We start from the raw sequence: 22,184 nt of genomic DNA, 5'->3' as shown, positions 1-22,184 counted from the left end.
TTAGCTTCCAACATCATTTAAATTCAATAGAAAAATGTAATTAATAAGTTTATTAATATATTCAAGACCAGGTAAATTCAATGCAGCTTCTAATCATTATGTTCAATCATCAAATTATTTAAAGCTTGAGCAAAATTAGTTTGTGGTTTTCATTTTTTTTTTCACTCTTATTTATCAATAATATGAAATACATTAAAAGTAGGAAATTCTTTTCGAATTGAAATAAATTGATTTAAAGGTCTAAATATTAATTAAAACGTGAATGTCGAACTAACTTAATTTACGAATTTTAGTTACACACTTCATCATTAAATATCACGTAAGAATACTTTTATCTAAGAACTTAAAATAATTGAGCTGCATTTAGCTTAACTATATATGTATATCAAATTATTTCTAAATATTTCTTCGCAAATTTATCACAAATATAATACACTTTTTTTTAGCGAATTTATTTATTTATGAATTCCATTTTTTAAAAACTGTTCCCATATTCAAGTAAGCCCACAATTTGCCTTCATTGCGTATGCTTGATTTGGCAGTTTTATTATAGTTGGCAATTCTTTCTCGTGCTTCGCCTGCGACTTTGTCGTTTTCGTTGTCGAGGCCAAAAGTTAGCGTGTGCATTTAATGAAACGACTTGCAGCTAAATAATTTAATTAGAAAATTGAAAATTGCATTCTCGATTTTCAGTTTTCTCAGCAATTCGCTCTGGTAGCCCAGAGGCCTACTAATTTAGTTTTAATTGCGTGCCACTCACAAGTCCATATAAGAATACATATATAAAATATATACATATAGTAGAAGATGGTTATGTGTGTGTGTGTGTGTGTAATATGTTGGCCAAGCATACAAAGAATGTAACAACATGGAAAATGCACGAAATTTGCATAAATTGCTAAAACGACAAAGGCATTTCCAAGCGCTTATGCAAAATGCAAAAGTGCCAGGACCCTAAAAGGACTTGAAATAACCCAAAGAAGCAAGACGGACACAAAACATGACGACGTCGACGACGACGACGACGTCGAAGACGTTGCACTATGAGTGCCACACTCTCTTGTGGGGCATGGAAAATGCCTGAAGAAAATTTCATAGTGCAGTTTTTCCCTCCCTTTACATTCTCTGTCGATGGCTGGGAAAAAGCGTTTTGGAAACTGGGTTTCACTTAACAAGCAAAATATTTGCAGCAATTTCCTTAAACATTTTCTTTTTGTTTTCCACATATGAGTGCCGCAGTGTGTGTGTGTGTGTGTGTGTGTAATGGCAGACATTTGCATGCTTTCTGCATTGTTTGTTGCTGTTGCTGGCGGCCAAAAAACAATGCCAAGAACTAAAAGCAAGCTAGAGAGTGCGCCTTCAACGCCTTGCCATACACTTTTGCAGCATGTGGCTTTAAGAAGCGCCTCTTCCCCTCCTACCCTCGTCTCCCCTCTCTGCTTACATCATCATCAATCAAAGAGCCTTGAGCTGTGCTCTGCTCTGCTCGCTGCTCTGCCTCTCTTTGACTGTTGTTTTAATTAGAACGTTGCTAATTGTTTTAGTAGCATACTTTTAGGGCAACTTCTGCTGCTGTTTTCCCTCAGCTGAAACTGTGTTACGAGTAGTTTTGTTGCACGTCCAGTGCGATAATTAAATTTTCGCTATAATTTATGTATATAGTATGTTGTTGCAACCAAACAGCTGCTGCTAAGCAAATTTATCTTGTAGGTGAGCACCAGAATGTTGTATGTGTTCGTGTAACTAGGCGAAAGTTCAACCAAAAATATTTGGAAGTGAGGGAAATAAGGCTTTATAATTATGTATGTAAGTTAAAGTGTTTTTAATTTCATTTTCATTTTACTAATGAAGCTGCATTTCTCAGCTGCTCACGCAACAAAAGCAAAACACAAACTAAGTTTCAATTAGCTTCGTTTCGAAAGTAAATTCAGCTCAATACAAGTGCATATTTCTGCACTAGATTCCTTAAAGTTTTCATGGCAAAATAGCAACAAAAAAAGATACTCAAATTTTGGCAAATTGGTAGCAAACTAGATTGATTGGCATAGAATTTATTTTCCGAAAAATTGAGAAAACGTAAAATTTGATTTGTTTACTTATTGATTATGGAAATATTTAGTATTTTATTTAAAAGATAATTCATGTTGTAGCTTATAGATATTTTTAATTTGTTGGTAAACAAATTTATTACGGAATATGTTAAAAATTACACTTGTTTTTCCTCACTGTATGGTAGAAAAATGTAACAAAGACGCTTAACAAAGATGCTTACTTACTTAATGTTGTCTTGAATCACGAATTTCAATTATTATTATCTCTGCGATTAATCCTATTTCTTCATTAAACACGGTCAACTAACATATACTTTATGCTATCTAATTTCTCTATTGTCTATAAATTGCCTGAATCAATATTAATGTATTTTTCTTTTCATGTATGATTTATGTTACTTCAGGTAAGTACCAAGACATATTTGTAAATATCACAACAGCTAATCCTTGACATTATCAACAATATTACAAAATAAGCTCAGGTTTTCGTCACTTTATTTTTTCCACCCTCAAGTAATTTTTCTGTTACCAAATCTTCAGTTGTTTAATTTAGTTTCAACCACCGAAAAAAGTTGTGAACATAACAGCAACGATTATATCATTGTCGCCTCAACGAAGTCGAGTCTTTCACTTTTTTTTTCAAGAGAATTGTACAATATTTCTGTTTTATGTTTGTTTATTTTGTTATTCCTGTGGAAAGTTCGTGCTTCGTGTAGAACGCAAATGAGTCAAATTAAAGTTTGGTAAACGCTTCGTGTGCAGCAAATTGTTTCCGGGGATGTTGTGAAAAGTTTTTGTTTAGTTATGAATCATAACGACGCAACGAGAACAACAGCAACAACAACAACGAGAACCAACAGTCGAGTATGGCTATAAATTCTCAACGTTTAGAGCACAGTTTTTTCTGTTTTCTAGTAGCTGGCAAGGGTTGTCTCTGGGCGGCGATTGAGAAGGGGAGACAGGACAATGACTCACAAGTTCTAGCAAATGAATTGCTTTTTTTGGGTGTTTCGGTGTTTTTTTGACACTCTTTATAATTGTGCAGATGAAGGAGTCTCCCACTCCCCCTTTAGAGAGTAACTCGTGACGACGCCCCTGGATTATGGAGTGACATTTGCCATGTTCATTCAAATTGTAAACATGTCGGGAGTCAAGATTTTTGTGGTTAAATGCAAAATGCAATAAATGCAAAGAGAGAGAGAGAGTCAGCATTGGCATCAACGTCACATCCAAATGTGCACTATACAAATGCTTATATAGATATAGATATATGTACTTTTTACAGAGCAAAAGTGTCTGGCTATGAGAGTTGGCCTGTTGAACTGAGAGCCAAGCTGCTGCATATAAAGTGCAAATAATATAAATAATTCAAAACACACGAGAGACTGAACGCCCCACACACACATACATTTGCATTGACACACTTCAAAGTTGCACATGCCAGGTTGCCACCTCCCCTACCCTCCTCCCTTTGGCAAACTTTTGCCCACTTTTGGCGAGCGCCCACTAAATGCATTACAATGCCAAATGCAACACACAACTCTGTTCGCACATATACAAACCGAGTGTGCAAATACTTTTAGACAACAGTGTAAGGAAGGGGAAGTGTTCAGCTGCAACACTCGTATATCTAGCTAAACAGACGCCCACTCAGTCAGTGAGTCAGACAGTCAGAGAGACAGTCGTAGATACTTTTGCTCCACATTCCCGTAGGCAGCAGCTCCACCTGCAACCACAGTTAGTCAGGCACCTCACCCTTTCTTCTTCTTCGCTACTTCCTCCTCCCTAGTGCGGTTTGCTCCCTCCTCTCTGCCCCTTCTCTACTTCCTCGCCCCCTTTTGTGGAAAAAAACATGTGTCCAATACTTGGCGTTGTCTGTGGATGCAAACACAACTAAGTATATGCAATTGCACTTGCTGCTGCTGCCCAAAAACTCGCAGCCTTGACGCTCCAGCTAAGAGTCAGCACTTACACACACACACACACAGACGCCCCTCTACACCCACTCACACACTCGCTTGCCAAATGCAAAGTTTTCACATTGAATTTTCCGGCACAGCGCATCGAACGACAAAATCCACAAATAGTACAACAAGTTTGCCTAGGTAAGTGTGTGTGTATAAGTGGGTGCAAGTGCACATGTGTGCGTATATGTTTTACATATATTACGGTGTGTGTGTGTCTGAGTCTGTTATTCTAGTCTCTGTTTTTGTTGTGCGCTCTACAGGGCATCTTCAATTTTGTGTGTTGGCAGCTGCTTCAAACAGACTTTAAGTAACTTTTATAAGAAAACTGGGAAATCTTCTAAATTTTAAAGATTAATCTTCTGAACTATTTAATAATAATTAGCTAAAAATTTGAGCGAAAAATAGGTGTAAAATATTTGAAGTGAAAATGTGTAAGAAGTACAGCAAAACACTTTAGCTAATTACAATAACTTTATATAATTTATCTATGTTAGACTTAAAGAAACTTTGGCAAAATTTTTGTTCTGAAAATATGTGCAAATCTTAGAGCTAAAATATCTAGTTAAAATTTTCCGCTAAAAAGAATAGGAAGATAAAATAACGTTGGCTAAAAATACTACTTTAATACTATTATTATTATTTTATAACAAATAAAGTTCGTCATTGCAAATTTATTTTTAAATTATTTTCGCTTGCTCGTATAAAGTATTTAAATAGGAACAATAAACAAAGGAATTTTAGTCGGTTCCACTTGAGACATGTTTGAAAGTGTGTCAACTAAAATTCTCGAATAGAGTATTGAAATATGAACTATAAACAAAGGAATTCTATTTTTGTTTTACATAATTTCCGAAAGGGTCACAAAACTTTGTGCATCGTAAAATTATATGTTAGTATGGTTGATCAAGGAAGTTTGTTAGAGGCAGCCACACGATATTTTTATTTGCACATCGGGACATTTGAAATTCCACTTCGTGTGATGGCTCATTAAACAGCAAATAGCCGGAGCAACAAACCCACCTATGAAAGCACCTGCCACCCGCAACTGGCAAGCAGGAAAACCACGTCTCATTCAGGATGAGCAGAGAAATTTCATTCGTGTTAAGCTGCTGTGTCAAATGCTAATTAAAATCAAGCGGCATTCGCTCGCTTATATAAACAGATATCCCCACGCCCAGGTAAAACTAAAATCACAGGACATCAACGAAGTAGCGGCAGCGACTGAGGCGGCAGCAACGCCATCATCATCATTATCCTTGTCATCGTCAACAGCAATCAAGATAAAAGATAAGTTAAATGCCGAGCGGGCAAAGTGGTGAAGATGAAACGAGGCCAGTAACAACAACAACAACAACAAGGCAACTGGAACTGTAGTTGGTCCTTGGCAATCTGCTTGCTCCTGCTGCTTGTTTGTTTTGTAATAAAGTCCTGGACCTAGAGCCGTGGCAGCGGCGGCAACGGCGGCTGCTGCTCTTCAGTTGCGGCATCAAAGCAAACTTTCGAGTTGCTGCCTTCGGTTTTTCGGCTAGTGATTTGAACGCTTGATTGCTTTCACTCATCCTGTCATTTCTCTGGACCTCATCCTGGGCCCTCAGTACGTGCAAAGCACCAAAGGACATGCCCCAAGTCTCTCTGTGTATGTATGTGTGTGTGTGAGTGTGCATGTTAATTTCCATCTGCCTGATTGCGAGGGTGTGTGTGTGTGTCTCTATATCTTTCTATCTATGCCTTGACGGTCGAGAGAGCTCCATAACAACACGTTCGGCTCATAATTTGGAGTGAAAATTTTCAATTAAACTTAATTGCATTAAAAGCGAAGGGTTCAATCTGTCGTTATAACCGCCCCCATTTTGCTTGGTCCCCCCTTTGCTGTTGTTGTTGTTGTCCTTACTTTTTAACTTGTGCTGCGCCTTCTCCCTTCCTATCCTTGCATTTCATTTTAATTTTCGTTCCCCCTTTTATAGTTGTTGCTTTTTATGGTTGTCGAAACTTTTTTTATGTTGCAATAGATTTAGCTTTTGTGTGGTTTTTGCTAGGAAAGAGTTGAGAGGGAAAGCGAGGGGAATCTGTTTACACTTCTCGTTAAATATCAAGTCAATTTGTGTCGAAGTCATTTCAAGTTTAGCTATTAAAAAATTTTCATATTTATAATACATATTTGAATTCATTTTCGACATTTTGATTAAAAATTTATTGCATAATCATTTTTTAGTTTTATAGTTGAAATTTGATGTGGGTTTTTTTGGGGCAATCGGAAAAGTTTGCAGTTCATTGAGGGTAATTGATATAAAAGTTAATTTGTAGTCTTCATTTTGTAAATTGCATTAAAATAAAAGTTAATTTTTGTTCTTCGATTTTATAACTATTAATGAAATTGTAGTTCATTGGCAGTCTTCGAGGTTATTATTTTCAATGGAATTACAATTTATTTTCAGTCTTAAATTTCGTAATTTTGAATGAAATTGGCAATTTTGTTTTAGGAGATGATTCCATTTTGTAATATTTAGTCTTCAGTTTTGTTGATTTCAATTTAATTTATTGAGGATATACTTTCAAATGCGCAAAAAAAGGCTACTACAACCGGGTTGATTGCAATAACAATCTGACAATAAATATACCAAATACCTTCGGTATATTGTAGTAAATATAGTATTATTTTAGTATATTTTAAAATTACTATTGCATTTTTTTGCTTTTGCTTAAAATTTCACAGTCGAGCACACTCGACTCTAGCTTTTTTTTGCGTGTTTAATTTTAAGTTAGGAGATTCTTTTAGTTTTTAGAAGTAGAATTGCAATTTTCCATATGTATTTATTAATGTAAGAGTTTTGCATATTAGAATTCCATTTTATTTTCGTTTTTACGTTTATTTTATTGTTTAATGATATATTTGAAATTCGTACTGCATTATTTATTACTAACAAAAACTCAAAAAACTTTATATGGCAAAGATTTATGAGGCTATCAAACGTGTTATATAGAAAAGAAAGAGTGAATGAATGTTGGAATGAAAGCCTCTTTGGTGGTCAGCCCTTGCATTAGGCACTTTATGGTTGCCATTTCCGCAATTTTAGCAGCATCAGAGGCCTTTCCTCTTGCCACTTGCCACATGCTGCATGCCGAATTCCACTTGCCACATTCCACTCAATGTAAGCGTCAAACAAACGTTTTACTCGGCTTTTTGTTTGCATCTCTGTGTGTATGTGTGTGTGTGTGTGTGTAAATTGCAACGCATAAATCTTTGTGACAAACACCCAGAATACACACACACACTCGCACATACACATTCACAGTACACACACACAACAGACACTCGAAAAATACAATAGAAGTGATGCGACAGCCATTTTTCAAAAACAAAACAGTCTGAAAATAAAAGCAAAACGAAACGAATTGAATTGAATTCGAAGGAGCGAGTAGAAGACTGCCAAACAGAGGCGACTCTCTGCTTAGGCGACAGACAGTGAATAAAGCATGCAAAAAAAAACTGAACTGAACTGAAAGAAATGGAAATGGGTATAAAAAAAAGTGTCACACCCTTGATGTAAAAAACACAACAACAGCAACGACAAAAAAAGTTAGAAATACAGGCAAAACGCATGATTGTCTTAATGGCTTCGACATGTTTGCAAAACGACTGTCAAAAGCAGCCATGTCAGGGATCCTTGCTGGCATCAGGCGTCACATGAAATCACCAGCAAGACAATGCAAAAGTGACTAAGAGAGAAGCAGAGAGAGCAGGGGAAAGAGAAGTGCTGAAGAATTGTGTGTTGTGTGTGCCTTCTGCCTTTTTGATTTGCTCGGTTTGCTCTTCAGGACATTTGCGATTGCGAGACACTTGAGCTTGTCATATGCCTCCGTTTCTACTGCCATTTCTACACTCCATTTCTACACACACACACACACTTGCAGCTGCTTCATCTTGTGCATCACTTTCTCGTCTTGTGTGTGGCATGACAGAAAGTCACTCAGTCATGCAACCAGTACCACAGCAGCAACACTTGATACTGCCCCATCTTCAGTTTCACGCTCTCTATGCATACTCTGCCTAAGAGTATTATTATTTAATCGCATTATGTGCATCGCATCATTTGTCGCAGTTACTAGAAATTAATCATATTAGTGATCAGCTCAATAGAGAGCAAAATGTCCGCCTGTATGTTCATCATTTTCTTGTCAAATTAGTTACTCTATTCAAAAGCTATGTTTGAATTATTTAACTCGACAAATCTTCATTCCTTTTGCTGATGCCTTGATTAGAATTTTTAGAATTCTTGGTTACTTAATTGATATTTTCATTTTAAGCTATACAATCTCTCAGAGTATTATATTCTTTTCGTACTTCAATATGATCTTATTCTTTTTTTTTTTCTAAATAATAAATTATCTGTCAATATATCCATCAAATTCTTGATAAAATAGTCGATGTGTTAATTATATAAACGAGAAATATGTTCAATAATTTTACTTATATATTATTTAGTAATTCCAAATTGTTTACTCTCTTTATAAGAGCTTATTCTATATTATTGTTAAATATATTAGAATATATTTCTATATCTATGTTAGATATATTGAAATGTCTTCCTATATGGTCATCAATTTGTTGATCAATTAGTTTTGAATTCAACAATTATTCTTACATCGATCCTTCTTTATTTTGACTAGATAGTAATATGACTTAATGCCTTAATGTCTTCCCATTAAATTTTTGATGAATTATTGCCTTTGGTTTGGGGCCTTAATTGAGTTATTATTAATACTCTTAAATCATTATTATCTTTACTGCTGAAATATTTGTGATTACTAGATATGTTTTAGTTTGCTTAAAATATGTTATGAATTATCTGTTAGAGTATTTCATTTCCCACATTCCTTGATAACGTTTCTCTGCTTTTTTCCATGCTTCATTTTAAGTTTTTTTTTTGGTAAGCTCAAACAAAGTTCTCCCACCCAGGAAGCCAGCTCAGACACGAAACTCACACACTTAAGCCGCTGGCAGTGCGTCGTCTCTCTGTCTGTCTGTCGTGTCTGTGTAGTAAATTGAATTTCTCACCTGAATGCATTGACATGTCTGCATGTGTAATTATCGTTATCGATATCGCGTATACGCACAGTTAGAGACTGGCCTTTGGCTGGGCATGTAATGGTGGGAGGAGGGCGTATGGCACATTTAACCCTCGTTAAGCAAAATCGAAATTAACGCTTTATGTGTATTTAGTTCATGTGAAAAAGGACACTTTTTTAAGGCTTCCCCGCTTCAGTTTTGGCTTTGCCTTTGCCTATGAAGTTATTAAAAGTAAATTAGGGTTGACTGTAACCAGCTAACGAAACCCGAACCAGTTGTCATCGTTGACTGTGTGTGTGTGTGTGAGTGTGAGTGGGTGCGGGCGACGCTTGTTTTGGCTGCCTCTCCCTTTGATTGCTGGTTGCTTGTCACCAGCTACTGTCCTGGCTCCCCCTTTCCCCTTTTCTGCTGCTGCCCTTTACAACTTGCACCCACTTTGTAAGGGTTGCGTGCCTTTCACGCGTTTTGCTTTCGCTTTTGTTGTTGTTTAGTCTGTGTTGGGCATTTGTTGTTGTTCTCGTTCTCGTTGTTGTTATTGTTTTTGTTGCTGTAGTTGTTGCTAACTTAATTGTCAACATGGGAATTTTTAAGCTCAACAACAACTTGCATAGTTTAGCTGATAGACGACTAGAAGTATGCTTACACCAAGAGTGTTTGTGTGTGTGTAGTTTGGAGAGTGTGTGTTGCCATGTGTGTGTGTGTGTGTGCTGGGTGTTTATGTCTGGGATTTATGTCGAAAAGTTTCAATTATTTTCAGATTTGTTTAATTACGCATGCATAGCGTCTGCCTACAACAGCACTTCAAAACAACAACAATGAGACGAAGACAACAACAAATTGATTTTTAAGTGTTTGCGACTAGAGCGTTGTTTGTCAATCAACTCTTAATTAAGGACGTCGCAACTTGCATGCGGCAAACAAACTTCAAGTATGCAAACTCTCTCAAACCCTCCAATGACAGACTATGTGATATCTTAACTCAAGTGAGGGCTTAGCTTCGATGAGAAGAACCCATCAAGAGTAGTTGCTATGATGATTAATTATATTTTGGGATGAAGAAGAAGCTTTCTAATAGAATATATTATAATTGTATTTATTTTCGGTAGAACCAATCTTAAGTTTTATATTTTAAATATTTTAAAAAAATGTTTTCTATCTATTTGTATTTATCTTTACAAAATCAACTTTCCCAATCAATAATTTTCTTAATCTCTGATTTTTTCTCCTACTCTTAAAGAATCGTAGATTCTGTAGATATTGTGTAGAGCTCTTTAACTTTAACTTTTATTCTCTTACTCTGAAATAATCAGAGATTCCGGGATATCGTAAATACCTCTTCTAGTGTAATTTATAGAGCATTTCGCCTAGGTAAACTATGTCGCTATGCACACACATTAACACACTCACATACAAATGCCTCTTCAAATCGGCCGCAAAACTGTCGCAAATATGTTAACACACGTCTGGTAGGCGCAGTGACAAGCACACATATACAGAGAGGCACCCATATACCGAGATTTACACACATAACCACACACACACACATACACACCTTTGAAGTGCAACAGCCGCGAGCAAAGTTGAAAAGTGCGCTTGTTAACATTCCTTAATTGCTGTTGTTGTTGTTCCTCTGCCGTGAGGCATGAGACGAGGGAATGGGTAGAGGGATAGAGGAGAACGAGGAGCGAGGAGCGAGGGGTAGCAACAAGGATGTCGACAAGGACGACAATGACGAGTGCAATTATACAAAAACTACTTAGGCGCGCATCCTGCCTGGCAGGCAGAGAAGACGCAAACGCAGACACGACTCGTCTCAACTCAACTCGAATGAATTCAACTCGAGTCGAGTCGAGTTGAGTCGACAGGACTCAGGACTCAGGACTCCTTCTGCTGCTGGCGTTGCAGCTCCTGCGCAACAAAATTGAAAGAAAATTCACTTTCGTGTTGTAAATTTGTAAACATCCTTGAAAAAATAGCTAAAGGCAGACTTGAAGTTGAATTGTTTGGGGGTGACAACTAGAAAGGACTACGACACAGTACGAAATGCAGAGAGCAAGGAGTAAGGCGAAATGAGGAACGGAAAAGAGGCTGCTGATGACAGCCGCAATGCAATTTGCAGTGCATCTTTTCTATTATTATCATGCTCAGCACGGGGCAGAACACAACTGAAGCACTTTGCCAATTACCAATGGTAACCAGGCAGGACTCAGCGCCAGAAGCCAGAAGTGATCTAAGGGCGAGGCATCTTATCGGTGGCCCTCATTGATGGCCAACAACATTTGTCATTAAGTCAATAAGCGCATTGTGCTTAAATGTACATAAAATAAAGCCAGGAGCTCCGAGCTCCGAGCTGCTTCTCTGAATGCCATTAAATTGGGAGAACGAGCGAACGAGGACCTCAGGTCTTTTATGTATGTGCTCATGTGTTTTTTTCCCCCCGATGTAGAGGACAACAAAGCCGATTTATGCCCAATTGGATTTGCTGCTAAGAGCCACAATTCATGTTTTTATGACCGGATGCCTATTAGGGCCTCTCAACGTTGCGAATTGCCGACGCTTTTTTTAATAAATATAAAATGTCCTGTCCGAAAAAAAAAAAAACACACACAAACATAATACAAAGAGAGATGAGAATAAAGAAGAGAAAAGGTAACTCAACGCACACACAAAGCAGCAAAATGCTTAGCATTGATAAGCGTCTTGACTTCGAAAGGAGAAAGAAAGAGAAGGTCAGCTGTGTTGTCCTTAAACAGGATACGGTCGAAGTCCAGTCCAAAGTCGAAGTCCATTCATAAAGTACGGAAAGCATATCGTCTTTGGATGCTCATTCATTTCATTTGATTTGCTTGTTAAAAAGCTCAAGTTTTATGGCCATTTCTTTTCTTTTCTTTCATTCTTTCGGGCCCGACTCGGTCCAACAAGTCCTCAGCCATATCGATTCGCAGATAGTCCAGCAGAAAGTTTACTACAAAAAGGAGGAGTGGAAGCAAGGGAGAGACTTGACAATCTGCTGGCTTGGCATTTGGGTGGCGTTCATCATCGCCTCTGCTGACGTTGATAAATTATTCACAGCTCTCTGGGACAACAGCTGAGCCCATCAAACTAGGACTACTTTAACCCAGGCAACGGGTAACGGGCAACGGGCAACATGAGCAACAAATGGCACAAAAAGAGGAGAGAAGAAGAAAAAGTGTTGCGCGGCGTTTGAGACGTCACTTTTTGGCCTTGCCGAGATTTTTGCGGCTCAAAAGGCAATGAGTTGGCAAAAATTATGACTCGTCGGCGTAAAGTCATAAAAATATATACACAATATATGTATATATAAAGACACACATATATACAATAGAGGCAGAGCAAGACGAAGAGACTGGGAGTAAAGGCTTAACAAAATGGGTTTTGCGTCATGGCATTTAAAATTTAAGTGCCTCAGTTGTTGCCTCGGTTGTCTCGCTGCTAGCGTCGTAGATGGAACGTTAAAGGCATAGTTAAAGCTCTTTGGGGGCTCGCTGTGTATTTTGTGGAACGAGACTACAATTTTAGTACAGTTTTTAATATTTAAAATTGCCTAAAAAGATGAGGCGGCAAGTTGGGAACTGCAGTATTGGGAAATATGGAAATGTTGGAGAGAAAAGAATAGTAGAAAAAAATTTAAAAGAAACTACAACAGTTACAACATACGATTTTAATACAGAATATAAAATATTCTGCTTTAAAAATGTTCATTATATAAAGAACGTTGGGTAAAACTTAAAAGAAAAGAAGCTGCAACTATTAAAGCATTTTTAGCACAAAAATTTAAAAAAGTGAGAAAGCTACAGTCAAGTGTGCTTGATTGTGAGATATCCTTCAAACAATTTGAATAAAAACACAATCGTGCGGTATTATTCTTAAAATATACCGAATAATATACCATAAAGTTACTAAAATATAGCGAGGACTATATTTGGTACTTAAATGATAAGTACTACACTCGAAATATACCATGAGGGTCGTAATATACTAGATTGTTAGCCAAAGTAGCTTTAAATATATCATCAAAATTCTAATTCAAATTCTAAAATATACTAAAGGCTATATTTGGTATTGATGTACTACATTCGAAATGTATCATAGAGGTAAAAATATAGCATATTTTTAGCCATTTATATAAATACATATTCTGTCAGTACTATGTTATAATACCCTTCTACCCTTTGAGTAACGGGTCTAAAAATAAAGCATTAAATAACATCATTATTTAGTGCTTCTAAACATTTCCGTATTTCTCGCTAAACTTCTTTTCAGCATTAAAGCAGCTTTTATTTGAGAGCAACTCGAACGTCTTTAATGCCCAGAAAACTATATTTACATTTTTGATTGCAATTTGCTCTATTTAGTCAGCGACAAGTTTTGCTGCAATATTCTTTCTCGTAAAATCATAACCTACATTTAACATTTGTTTTTATTTTTGTGCTGAAAACTCAGCTGCTTGCAAAAGCTGCTTACTGCCAAAGCCCTTGCAATTTCCCACTGAATTGACAACTTTGACATAATTGACTGCAAGCGAAACGAACGAACGAACGAAAGTAGAAGAGAGAAGAGAGAAGCGTAGCGAAATGATGTAAAATAAAATCATAACAACTCATAAACACCGCAAGTCCTTGAGCAGCCTTTAAGAGAGTGTACAAAATTGTGTACGTATAATAAAAATTAAAAACCGCACTTCGCCATAATGAGAAGCGCGAGTCAAAGGCGACAAGGATGACGACGATGACGAAGCTGATGACGACGTTGACGATGGCGTTGACAGTGTTCTGACTATTTTTATAACAATTTCATAATATATTTTTTAGCATATTTTTTGCTTGCTTCGTCGCCGTTCTCGCTGTCTGCTCTCTTAATGCTATGCTGTGCCCCTCATCTTCATTAGCACATTAAAATGTCAATGACACTTTGGGGCGGGGGCGTTTGCTTGACGTTCGTTTGCATAGCTCAAGGGTCGAAAGGGTAAGCATTTGAAAAATTCGCGAGAAATGCGAGCAAGTGCCAACAACCAGCATCAGACTCAAACTCAGTCTCTTGCTCTCTGCCTCATCAGCAGCTGCCCCGAGATGCTGACGGCTTCGCTTCGAGACTCCTCCAGACATTTGCGTCCGGCCTCCGCCTCGCGGCATACTTAACCCGAGCCTCAGTCTCAGTCTCGGTCTCGGTCTCGGACCCAGACACGGACTGTCCGTCGGTCACTCAATGCTTTATGATTGCTCTGGCGCCAGGGTCGCCGCAATAAGAACAACGACGAAAAACAACAAAAAAAATATAATAATAAAGAAGGAGTGAAATGCCAAAGTTGCCATAAAAAAATATGCTCAACACTTGTTTATGTCCGAGTTGCTGTTGCGGTTGTTGTTGTTGCTTTTATCTTTTCTCGGCCATTTTCAAGTTATTTCGCAACTTTTCAATGAGGCATATTAAATATGATATGCTCTATAAGCAATTTAAAATTGGCTGTCATCAACTTTTATAAATCTGAGCTCATAAAAGTGCACAAATTGTGTGTGTAAAATATTAAGTGTTAAGCGAGGAAAATTATGAATTTTTAGTATGTTGATTGAATATTGTAAAATCATGCCAATTTTATATTTCTTAATTTTTATTTTTAATAAATTTGCTATATTAGATTAATACTAAAATTACTAAAAATTTACCAAAAGATATATGTAGTAGTATATAGACTGAATGTCTAAAAAATAAATATACAATTGAGTGAAAAATATACTAGAAAGTAGGTGTTTTTTGCCCCTACAAAAGTATTTCTTAAATAAGTAATACAATTTGTATTTAATCAGGAATCTTAAATAATATAATTATTATTGTATGTATGTAAAATCATCGCTCTATATCTTTGAAATAATCATTTGCTCAGACTCTTCGCAAAGCTTATCTTCATTCAATTTCCAAGTTTCTCTAAATTTATTACAATCATGTTTTCAAAGTTAACTGCAAAGTGTATCAACACTTCGACTGTTTTAATTATGTTTAATGTTTTTCCTTACGTTTTTTATTTTGTACTTTGTTTTGGCGCCGCATTCGCTATTTTGTACCATTTCTGAAGCACTTTAAACTTTTGATAGCCGTGTTGCGCCTCGGCAGCTGCTTCAGTAAAATTTACTAGCTCAATTCATTAAGCGCAATTGGTTGTTGTTTTTCTAGCTGTTACTTGATGATGTTGCTTTTGCTGTTGTTGGCCTAGTTTTGCGCATAATGCCATGAAATATGTTTTCATGTGGCAAGCATACAGTTTGTATGTGTGTGTGTGTAGCACACACAAAGGCTCAGGCTCAGCGGGTAATCATGTCAAGCTGTGCCCGGATTAGCGCAACAGCAACAGCAATTGCTGTTGATAAGCATTGTCGACGTTGTAGCTATTGTATTGTTGTTGTTGTTCTCGCTGTTATTATAGACGGAGGTCGAAGTGTGAGTTGAAATCGAGGAGAAATCACTTAATTAAGTTAATCAAAATTTTGCCATTATTTGAGGCAACAATCGATTCTCCGAGTCTCCTGCATGACCAGCTGCATGTGGCTTTGTTTATTTGTTTACTCACACACACACACACACAAACACACATTCTGCACACACACTGTCATAAAAGATACGTTAGATAAATAAATAAATGTCTCTCTATGCCTAATGATTTGTTTGTTTAAGGACATGTGTATTTATGTGCATTTTGTGTCTCTCTCTCTCTGTGTTTATGTGTTTGAGTATTTATGTTATTTGTATTATGACAGGCAATCCGATTGCAGCAGAAATTAATTAAAATTTTGCCAATGTCTCTCTCTATGATTCGATACTGTCTGATTGCCCCGAAGGCAAAGCAATTTCATTTTTGTTCCTCAAATTGATACTCAATTAAATGGAGACGCATCTCACAGGCAACTAAATTAAAGTTTGACATAATAAACTGCATTTGATTTATGTACAATTCGAATGCGTACACTAATCATTCCTAAAACTAAATGCCACAATTTTGCTTGGCTGCATTTCTGCCAAGATTTATCAACAACAGTTGAGTACAAATCTGAAGTAAATTATTAAATTTTTGCTAAGCTTTTAATGCATTAGAAGCTTAAAGATCTAAAGATCTGAATTTCAATTTGAAAAACCTGACGCACATCAATCAAACGTAATCTATTATAATCGTCTTACCCTTTTTTTTTGTCTTCTAGTTTTTTTTCATATTTGCAAATCTAATAAACGGCAAAAAGCTCATTTCAATTAGTTGAACTGCCAGCAAATAATGGTTGCCAAGTAATTTTAAAAGTACGGATACCTTTTAGCATTTAGTCTCAATTAAGTAGGAACACACACAAAGGGAAAATACTCTGAGCAGCAGCAGTTTGAATTGCTGGTCATTATTTGCCAGGGCCGAGGAAACCCTTTTGGCTAAGTCGAGTCTTAAAGGCAAGCATTGTCTTGGCCATATAAAATAATTTCAAACCCTTTTTTTCTGCACTAATTTAACGCACCAAAGAGCACAGCCCATGTTAACATATACTAAAGTAGCCAAAATAGACAGCAAAGGGAAGGGAAGGGACGGATGATGATGATGGGGGTAAGATAACTGTCTGGGGCACATTGATACCGGCGGGCAACATTTCATGCCACTTATCAAAGGCAACAATTTAGGTTAAATACTCATTAATATTCCGGTCTGCGAAAGTTTTTGCCAAATAAATTTATGCCCGACGCTTTTGGCCGCCAGGCGCAAGACAGCAACAAAATAAATATAGAGAGGCGCACACGCACTCACACAGAGAAGAAGAGGAAGATAGCAATACACACATACACACACACGCACACACATACAAATTAATTTTGTTCTGTGGGCCAACGAGTCGTATGAGCGTTGTGTTGCTGTCTGTGTTTTCGTTCTGTTTGCGTTCCGTATTTGTTTGCATTGCTTTTGCTTTAGCCTACTTTTTTTTTCTTTTGGTAGTCGACCAAACAACAGCTGAGCCCTCAGTTCATGCAATGAAAATGATAATTGGCCCAGTGCTTCCCAATGCCGAATGAATAATTTATAAATTAAGGCTAAAGAAAAGGCTGAAACTTTGGCAACCGAAGTAAAAACAAAAGTTGCCAAAAAAAAGAAGTAAACAAAGTAAAGGAAGTAAAGTATTTAATTTGTTTTATTTGATGCTACACCAATACAACACATTCACATTGAATCGCTGCGCGTTGCTGCCACTAAAATGCCAATAAATTTTGCAATGTTGCCCAACAAAAATTTATTGCATACTTTCCAGCGCGACGCATCACATGTATGTGTGTGTGTGAGAGCGATTTTTTTGCTCCGTGCTGTGTGTGGATTTATTTATTTACTGCTTCATGGCGAAATTTTTCCGTGCGCTGATAAAAATTTTGACATGGCAAACGAGCCGCGGAGGAAGAAGCTACCCAACAAAATGACAGGATATTATTCAATTGAATTCGTTTACATGCATCAAACTACATAATAATAAAAGAGCCCTTAACCAAAAAACGAGACAAAATGACAAGAGATAACAAGTGGATGAAAAGTTTGGGGAAAGCGGGTCGACCGAGAGATACCCTAGAAATGGAATTTGAAAGTATGATCTACCGAAAGTTTCTCATTTCACAATTTTTACACGGTATTCAAATGCAAAAATTTGAGCATTCAAAAAAGTAGCAAAAGCTCTCAAATTAAATAAAATATAATACAGCATGTAGTATATTGCTTTGTGCCACACACATACATATATACACACATTGTATGATATATCTTTTGTAATATTTGCGGTAAAACGCTTTTGTTTTATGTCGCTTCGTTTCCGTTTTGCGCCAATTTCGCTTCGCTTCATTTTTGAGGGTCGCCATTTACATGGCCTCTTATTGTTTTTCGGGTAACATTCTCATTCATTTTTTGTGTGGGGGGCTTATTAAATGCGCATATTTTATGCAACAGTCCAAAAAAGCGAACAAACAAGAACCAAAAACGAAAAACGAAAAACCGAAATTGCAAAGAAAGATATGAGAGCGAGAGCTACAGGAACTCATTCATAATTTGCTTCGGCCTCGGGGCTCTAACTCTGACTCTCTTCTTTTTCATATACTATATATTTCATGCTCTTCTTCTTCTTTCTTTTTTTGCCTAATTTGTTTGGGTTGTTAGGCAGCAACTAGGGAACAGCTGGAGTAAAGGGAAGAGGAACGCGGAGGGGTAGGGAGAGAGTAGTCTGGGGAGGCACTGTGCGGAAATTGTTTTGTGGCTGGCAAAAGTTTTCGTATGAAAACCAAGCAAATAAGTTTATTTGAGCGAAAGTAAATGAGAGTTAAGTGAAACTTAACTATGAGATATATTCAAGCAGAGAACATACATTCATATATGTACATATATATTTGCTAAGCTAAAGACGGTTAATCAATGCATTAACTCATAACTAGTTCAAGTAACTAAAGCACTCTTTTGACGCCAGATACTTTGGCTAATGTTGCAAACGTGACCAGGGAATTTGTACAAAGAAATTCAATAAGTTGAGTTGAGCATACATGGGAAATATTTTATAATTTTTCTATTATCATTTTTTCTATTCGTTATTATTAATATTTCTATTATTGAGTTACATATTTCCATATAGTCTTATTTTATTTTTAGTAAGCTAGAAATTTGTAAAGGTAACGCAGAAATTATGCTACAAAAATGTATGAGAAATTTAGTCTAGAATATTGGAATATAATATTCAATTGCTTATTATTTTTTATTAAATGAAAGCAAGAAAATTAAAAATTCTTTTTATTGTATAGGATTTTTTTTTATTATTATTTATATTATTAAGTAATATATTGGAAACATTTTCCAATACAGTTATTTTTTCAGTTTTTTTTTTTTTGTAGTAAGCTTGAGATTTGTAAAGGCTTTAACGCCTTCATTTTACATTTGCCTATTATAAGATAAGAAATCTCGTTTTTACATTAGAAAACTCTTGTTTATATATATTAATATTATGTTTTTATTATTCAAATTTTCTGACACTAAATTGGCATAAATAAAAACAGAGTAGACTTAAGAAAAAATTAAAAAAAAAAGTTTTAGACTAATGTGATATGCATTTCTAAAGTGAAAGAATTCAGTTATCCTATAGAACTATTTCCCACCTCAACTGAAGTATCAAAAGCTCAGCTTAAACTTAATTTATCCAACTATCAGCAATAGACAAGCAATGGAAATATTTTCCAAGATGTCGCAGCTTAACCTACATTTGTTATTTTTTATCAGCGATATTGAAGTAACTGAAGTATTTCCTTAGTCAACTTAATTATCAACTCCTCAGACATGGGAGAGAAGCACTTGACAATGCTTCAACTCTCGATGCTGCTTAATACAGCTAAATACTTGAAAATACATTCGAACTGTTGATGCTGAGTGCTCGACAACAAAGCACCTGGCACTTGGGCACCTTTCACATTTCACATTTGAGTCGCAACATCAATAATAAAAGAGAGAGAGAGAGAGAAGGGAAAATAAAAAGCATTTGGATTTGTATTCAAAAGTTTTTCTTACTCGAATTGCGAAACTTTTCCGCCCGCAAATACTCGTACGTGTGGCAAGTACGCAAACACACACTTTAGGTCAGCCGCTCTGTTGCCTCAGCTAAATGCGCCTCATTACAGAGAAAGTGTGCGTGTGTGTGTGTGTGTGTGAGTATATAATAAATACTCATATTACATGTGTGGATTCTGAGCCACGTTTTCTATGGCACGAGTATTTGCAACAGCCGCAGCGGCAGCACTTGAACAAATCCTAGAAAACTGCACTTCAGCAGCAGCTGCACAAACAGAGTGCAACACGCACACACACAGAGATGGGGGTGTATAAAAAGGAAACAGAAGGAGGCGAAAAAGGACTCGCGCGTGATATGGACTTACCTTGTGCATACGTCCACTTCAGCAGGAAAACGATGAATACGAAACGTAAATCCATTTTACAATTTTTTACAGTATTTCGACTTGAGATAAAATGGCTAAAAAAGCGTTGCAAAAGCATTTATTTGCTTGCTACACACATACACTCCGATACACACACACACACGCACGCAGGCACAAAAGGATTGCTGCTGCTGTGAGGATTTCTTTTCTACTTTTTCTTCTTTCTTTCTTTGCTTTTTTGTAGTATTCGTTTTCGTACTATTCGTATTCGTATTCGCTTTCGTATTTGATTGCAAGTTTTCTGCTGCTGCAACTTTGGACCCGGCTTTAGACAGCGCTCAGCATTACTCACACACACTCTCATACACACACACACACTACGATAGAGTTGCCGTTGCACACATGTTGCGAGATTTGTGTGTTGGCAGCAAACAGTCGCTGAGCTTGAAAGCAGCCACTTTGCTTAAATGCTTCCGTTTCCGTTTGCTTTTGCGTTTCCGTTTGCCACCAAAATGTTGCGCGGCATCAGCATCGTTCTTGCCACCAGGTGGCCACAGCTTGTCTCGAGCATTGTGTTTCGTGTGCCACGCATTTGTTGCTAAAGCACTTGCAAACAATTAAATTAAAACCGAGTTTTTTCCTCTTTGCTGTCTCCAATCGAATTGAACCGCACCGGCAACGCACTCCCAACACTGTTTTGTTTATGTTTGTGGCAAGTAGCAAGTAGCAAGTGGCAAGTGGCTGTGGCAAAGTGGCGACAAAATTTGTTGTTGAAACACGCGCGACGCGCTGCTGCAAAGCGTTTAAACCGTTGGCGGCAGTAACCAAAACTCAACTGAATTGCTTGGTCGAAGTTCCTCGTTGTCTGTGCCACAGCCAACGGCCAACAGTTTACAGCTACGCCTCCCTTTGACCCTCTTCTCATCCTCGTTCTTGCAACAGTGGTGAGTTTTTCCCTTCGGCTGTTGCCTGTGCACTCGGCAAATTTCACTGGATTCGTGCTTCGGGTTTTCGGAGTAACGAGCCGAGCGAAATTCCTGCAGGCAACACACAAATCAGCTGTTTGTAACTCCCTCAACCTCAGTAACACTTTACGCTTATTTATTACTGCACGTATTAAGTTAGTTTCAGACATTTATTTTAAGTAAATAATTAAAATAATAAATTATTAATTCGTTGTCACATTTATATACTTTCAGTGTTCTCCCTAATCTGCTTCAAAATAATTGTTTTTTATTTGGTAAGTTCCTTCTTATCATTGCTTCAATTTACTGCTACTTGCCACGTTTTGTTTATTATCAGTTGAGAGTGTGTGTGTGTGTTTGAGTGTGTGTGGCATAAACAACATTTGTTGCTGAATCTCTAGACTGCCGGCAAAAATGTTGAGTTTGCGCATTCGCCCAAAGAGTCGCATTATTCGGAGTTCGGCAAATTCCTCTGCTCACAGGCGCTGACATTTGTATTTGCCAAGAGACTGAGAGAATTTGTTGGTAGAGAGCGAGAGAATGTTTTCGAAAAGTAACGAGTGGAATTTCAAATATTTGCCAACGCAAAAACCGTTAGATGCCAATGCATGCAAATTGGCGCAAGCAACGAAAATGTTTGCAGTAGAAATCAGATTCGTTTTGATAAAGTTTAACATACTAAATGCCGAATTTGGTCAAAACGTTCCAAACAGTTGGGAAACATTATACTGACAAGAATATGACAAATTAATTAGCATACTTTCGAGTTAAAAAAAAATGCAAGGAATATTTTACAGCTAAATCAATTGAATTAACATACAAATTATGTTATATGTTAGAATGTTTTTTTTGTTGTGCTAAAAAATCAGGCTAACAACAACGTTCGTTTTAAAAAAAATGTATCTTAAATCTCACATTACTTGTTTCGATATTTTTAAACACTTTATAATGAAAGCGTATTTAAGTAAATATTTTTTAAAATTATATACGTACTTCTGCATACTTCTGCGTACTTCTCAAATTCACTGTTTGTAATGAAACTGAGGAAAAATAATAAATAGTAAATTTGTAGGAGTGAGAGATTATTTTTATGTTAAAAAAAAATATAATTAGTGATTTTCATATTTGAACAGAACAAAACTCTTTAATACATTCGTTTCTGTGGAAATGTAAAAAAAATTCAAAAAAAAATAGAGTGAGCTTG

The 22,184-nt window shown here is 36.7% G+C and overlaps 1 protein-coding gene across 2 annotated transcripts in view; it reads right to left on the bottom strand.

Moving 5' to 3' along the window:
* The window catches only part of LOC133839659 (roundabout homolog 2), a 51,778-nt gene extending 30,921 nt beyond the window's left edge, over positions 1 to 20,857 (bottom strand). For both annotated transcript variants that reach the window (XM_062271297.1, XM_062271304.1), the window contains exon 1: positions 20,016 to 20,857. In XM_062271297.1, coding sequence (XP_062127281.1) covers positions 20,016 to 20,133 — 118 coding nt within the window. In that variant the 5' untranslated portion in view covers positions 20,134 to 20,857. The remainder of the gene's footprint in view (positions 1 to 20,015) is intronic.
* Positions 20,858 to 22,184: the final 1,327 nt, after the last annotated feature.

The sequence above is a fragment of the Drosophila sulfurigaster genome, chromosome 2L (assembly GCF_023558435.1).
Source record: "Drosophila sulfurigaster albostrigata strain 15112-1811.04 chromosome 2L, ASM2355843v2, whole genome shotgun sequence".
Lineage (NCBI taxonomy): Eukaryota > Metazoa > Arthropoda > Insecta > Diptera > Drosophilidae > Drosophila > Drosophila sulfurigaster.
This window is presented reverse-complemented; position numbering and strand designations above follow the sequence as displayed.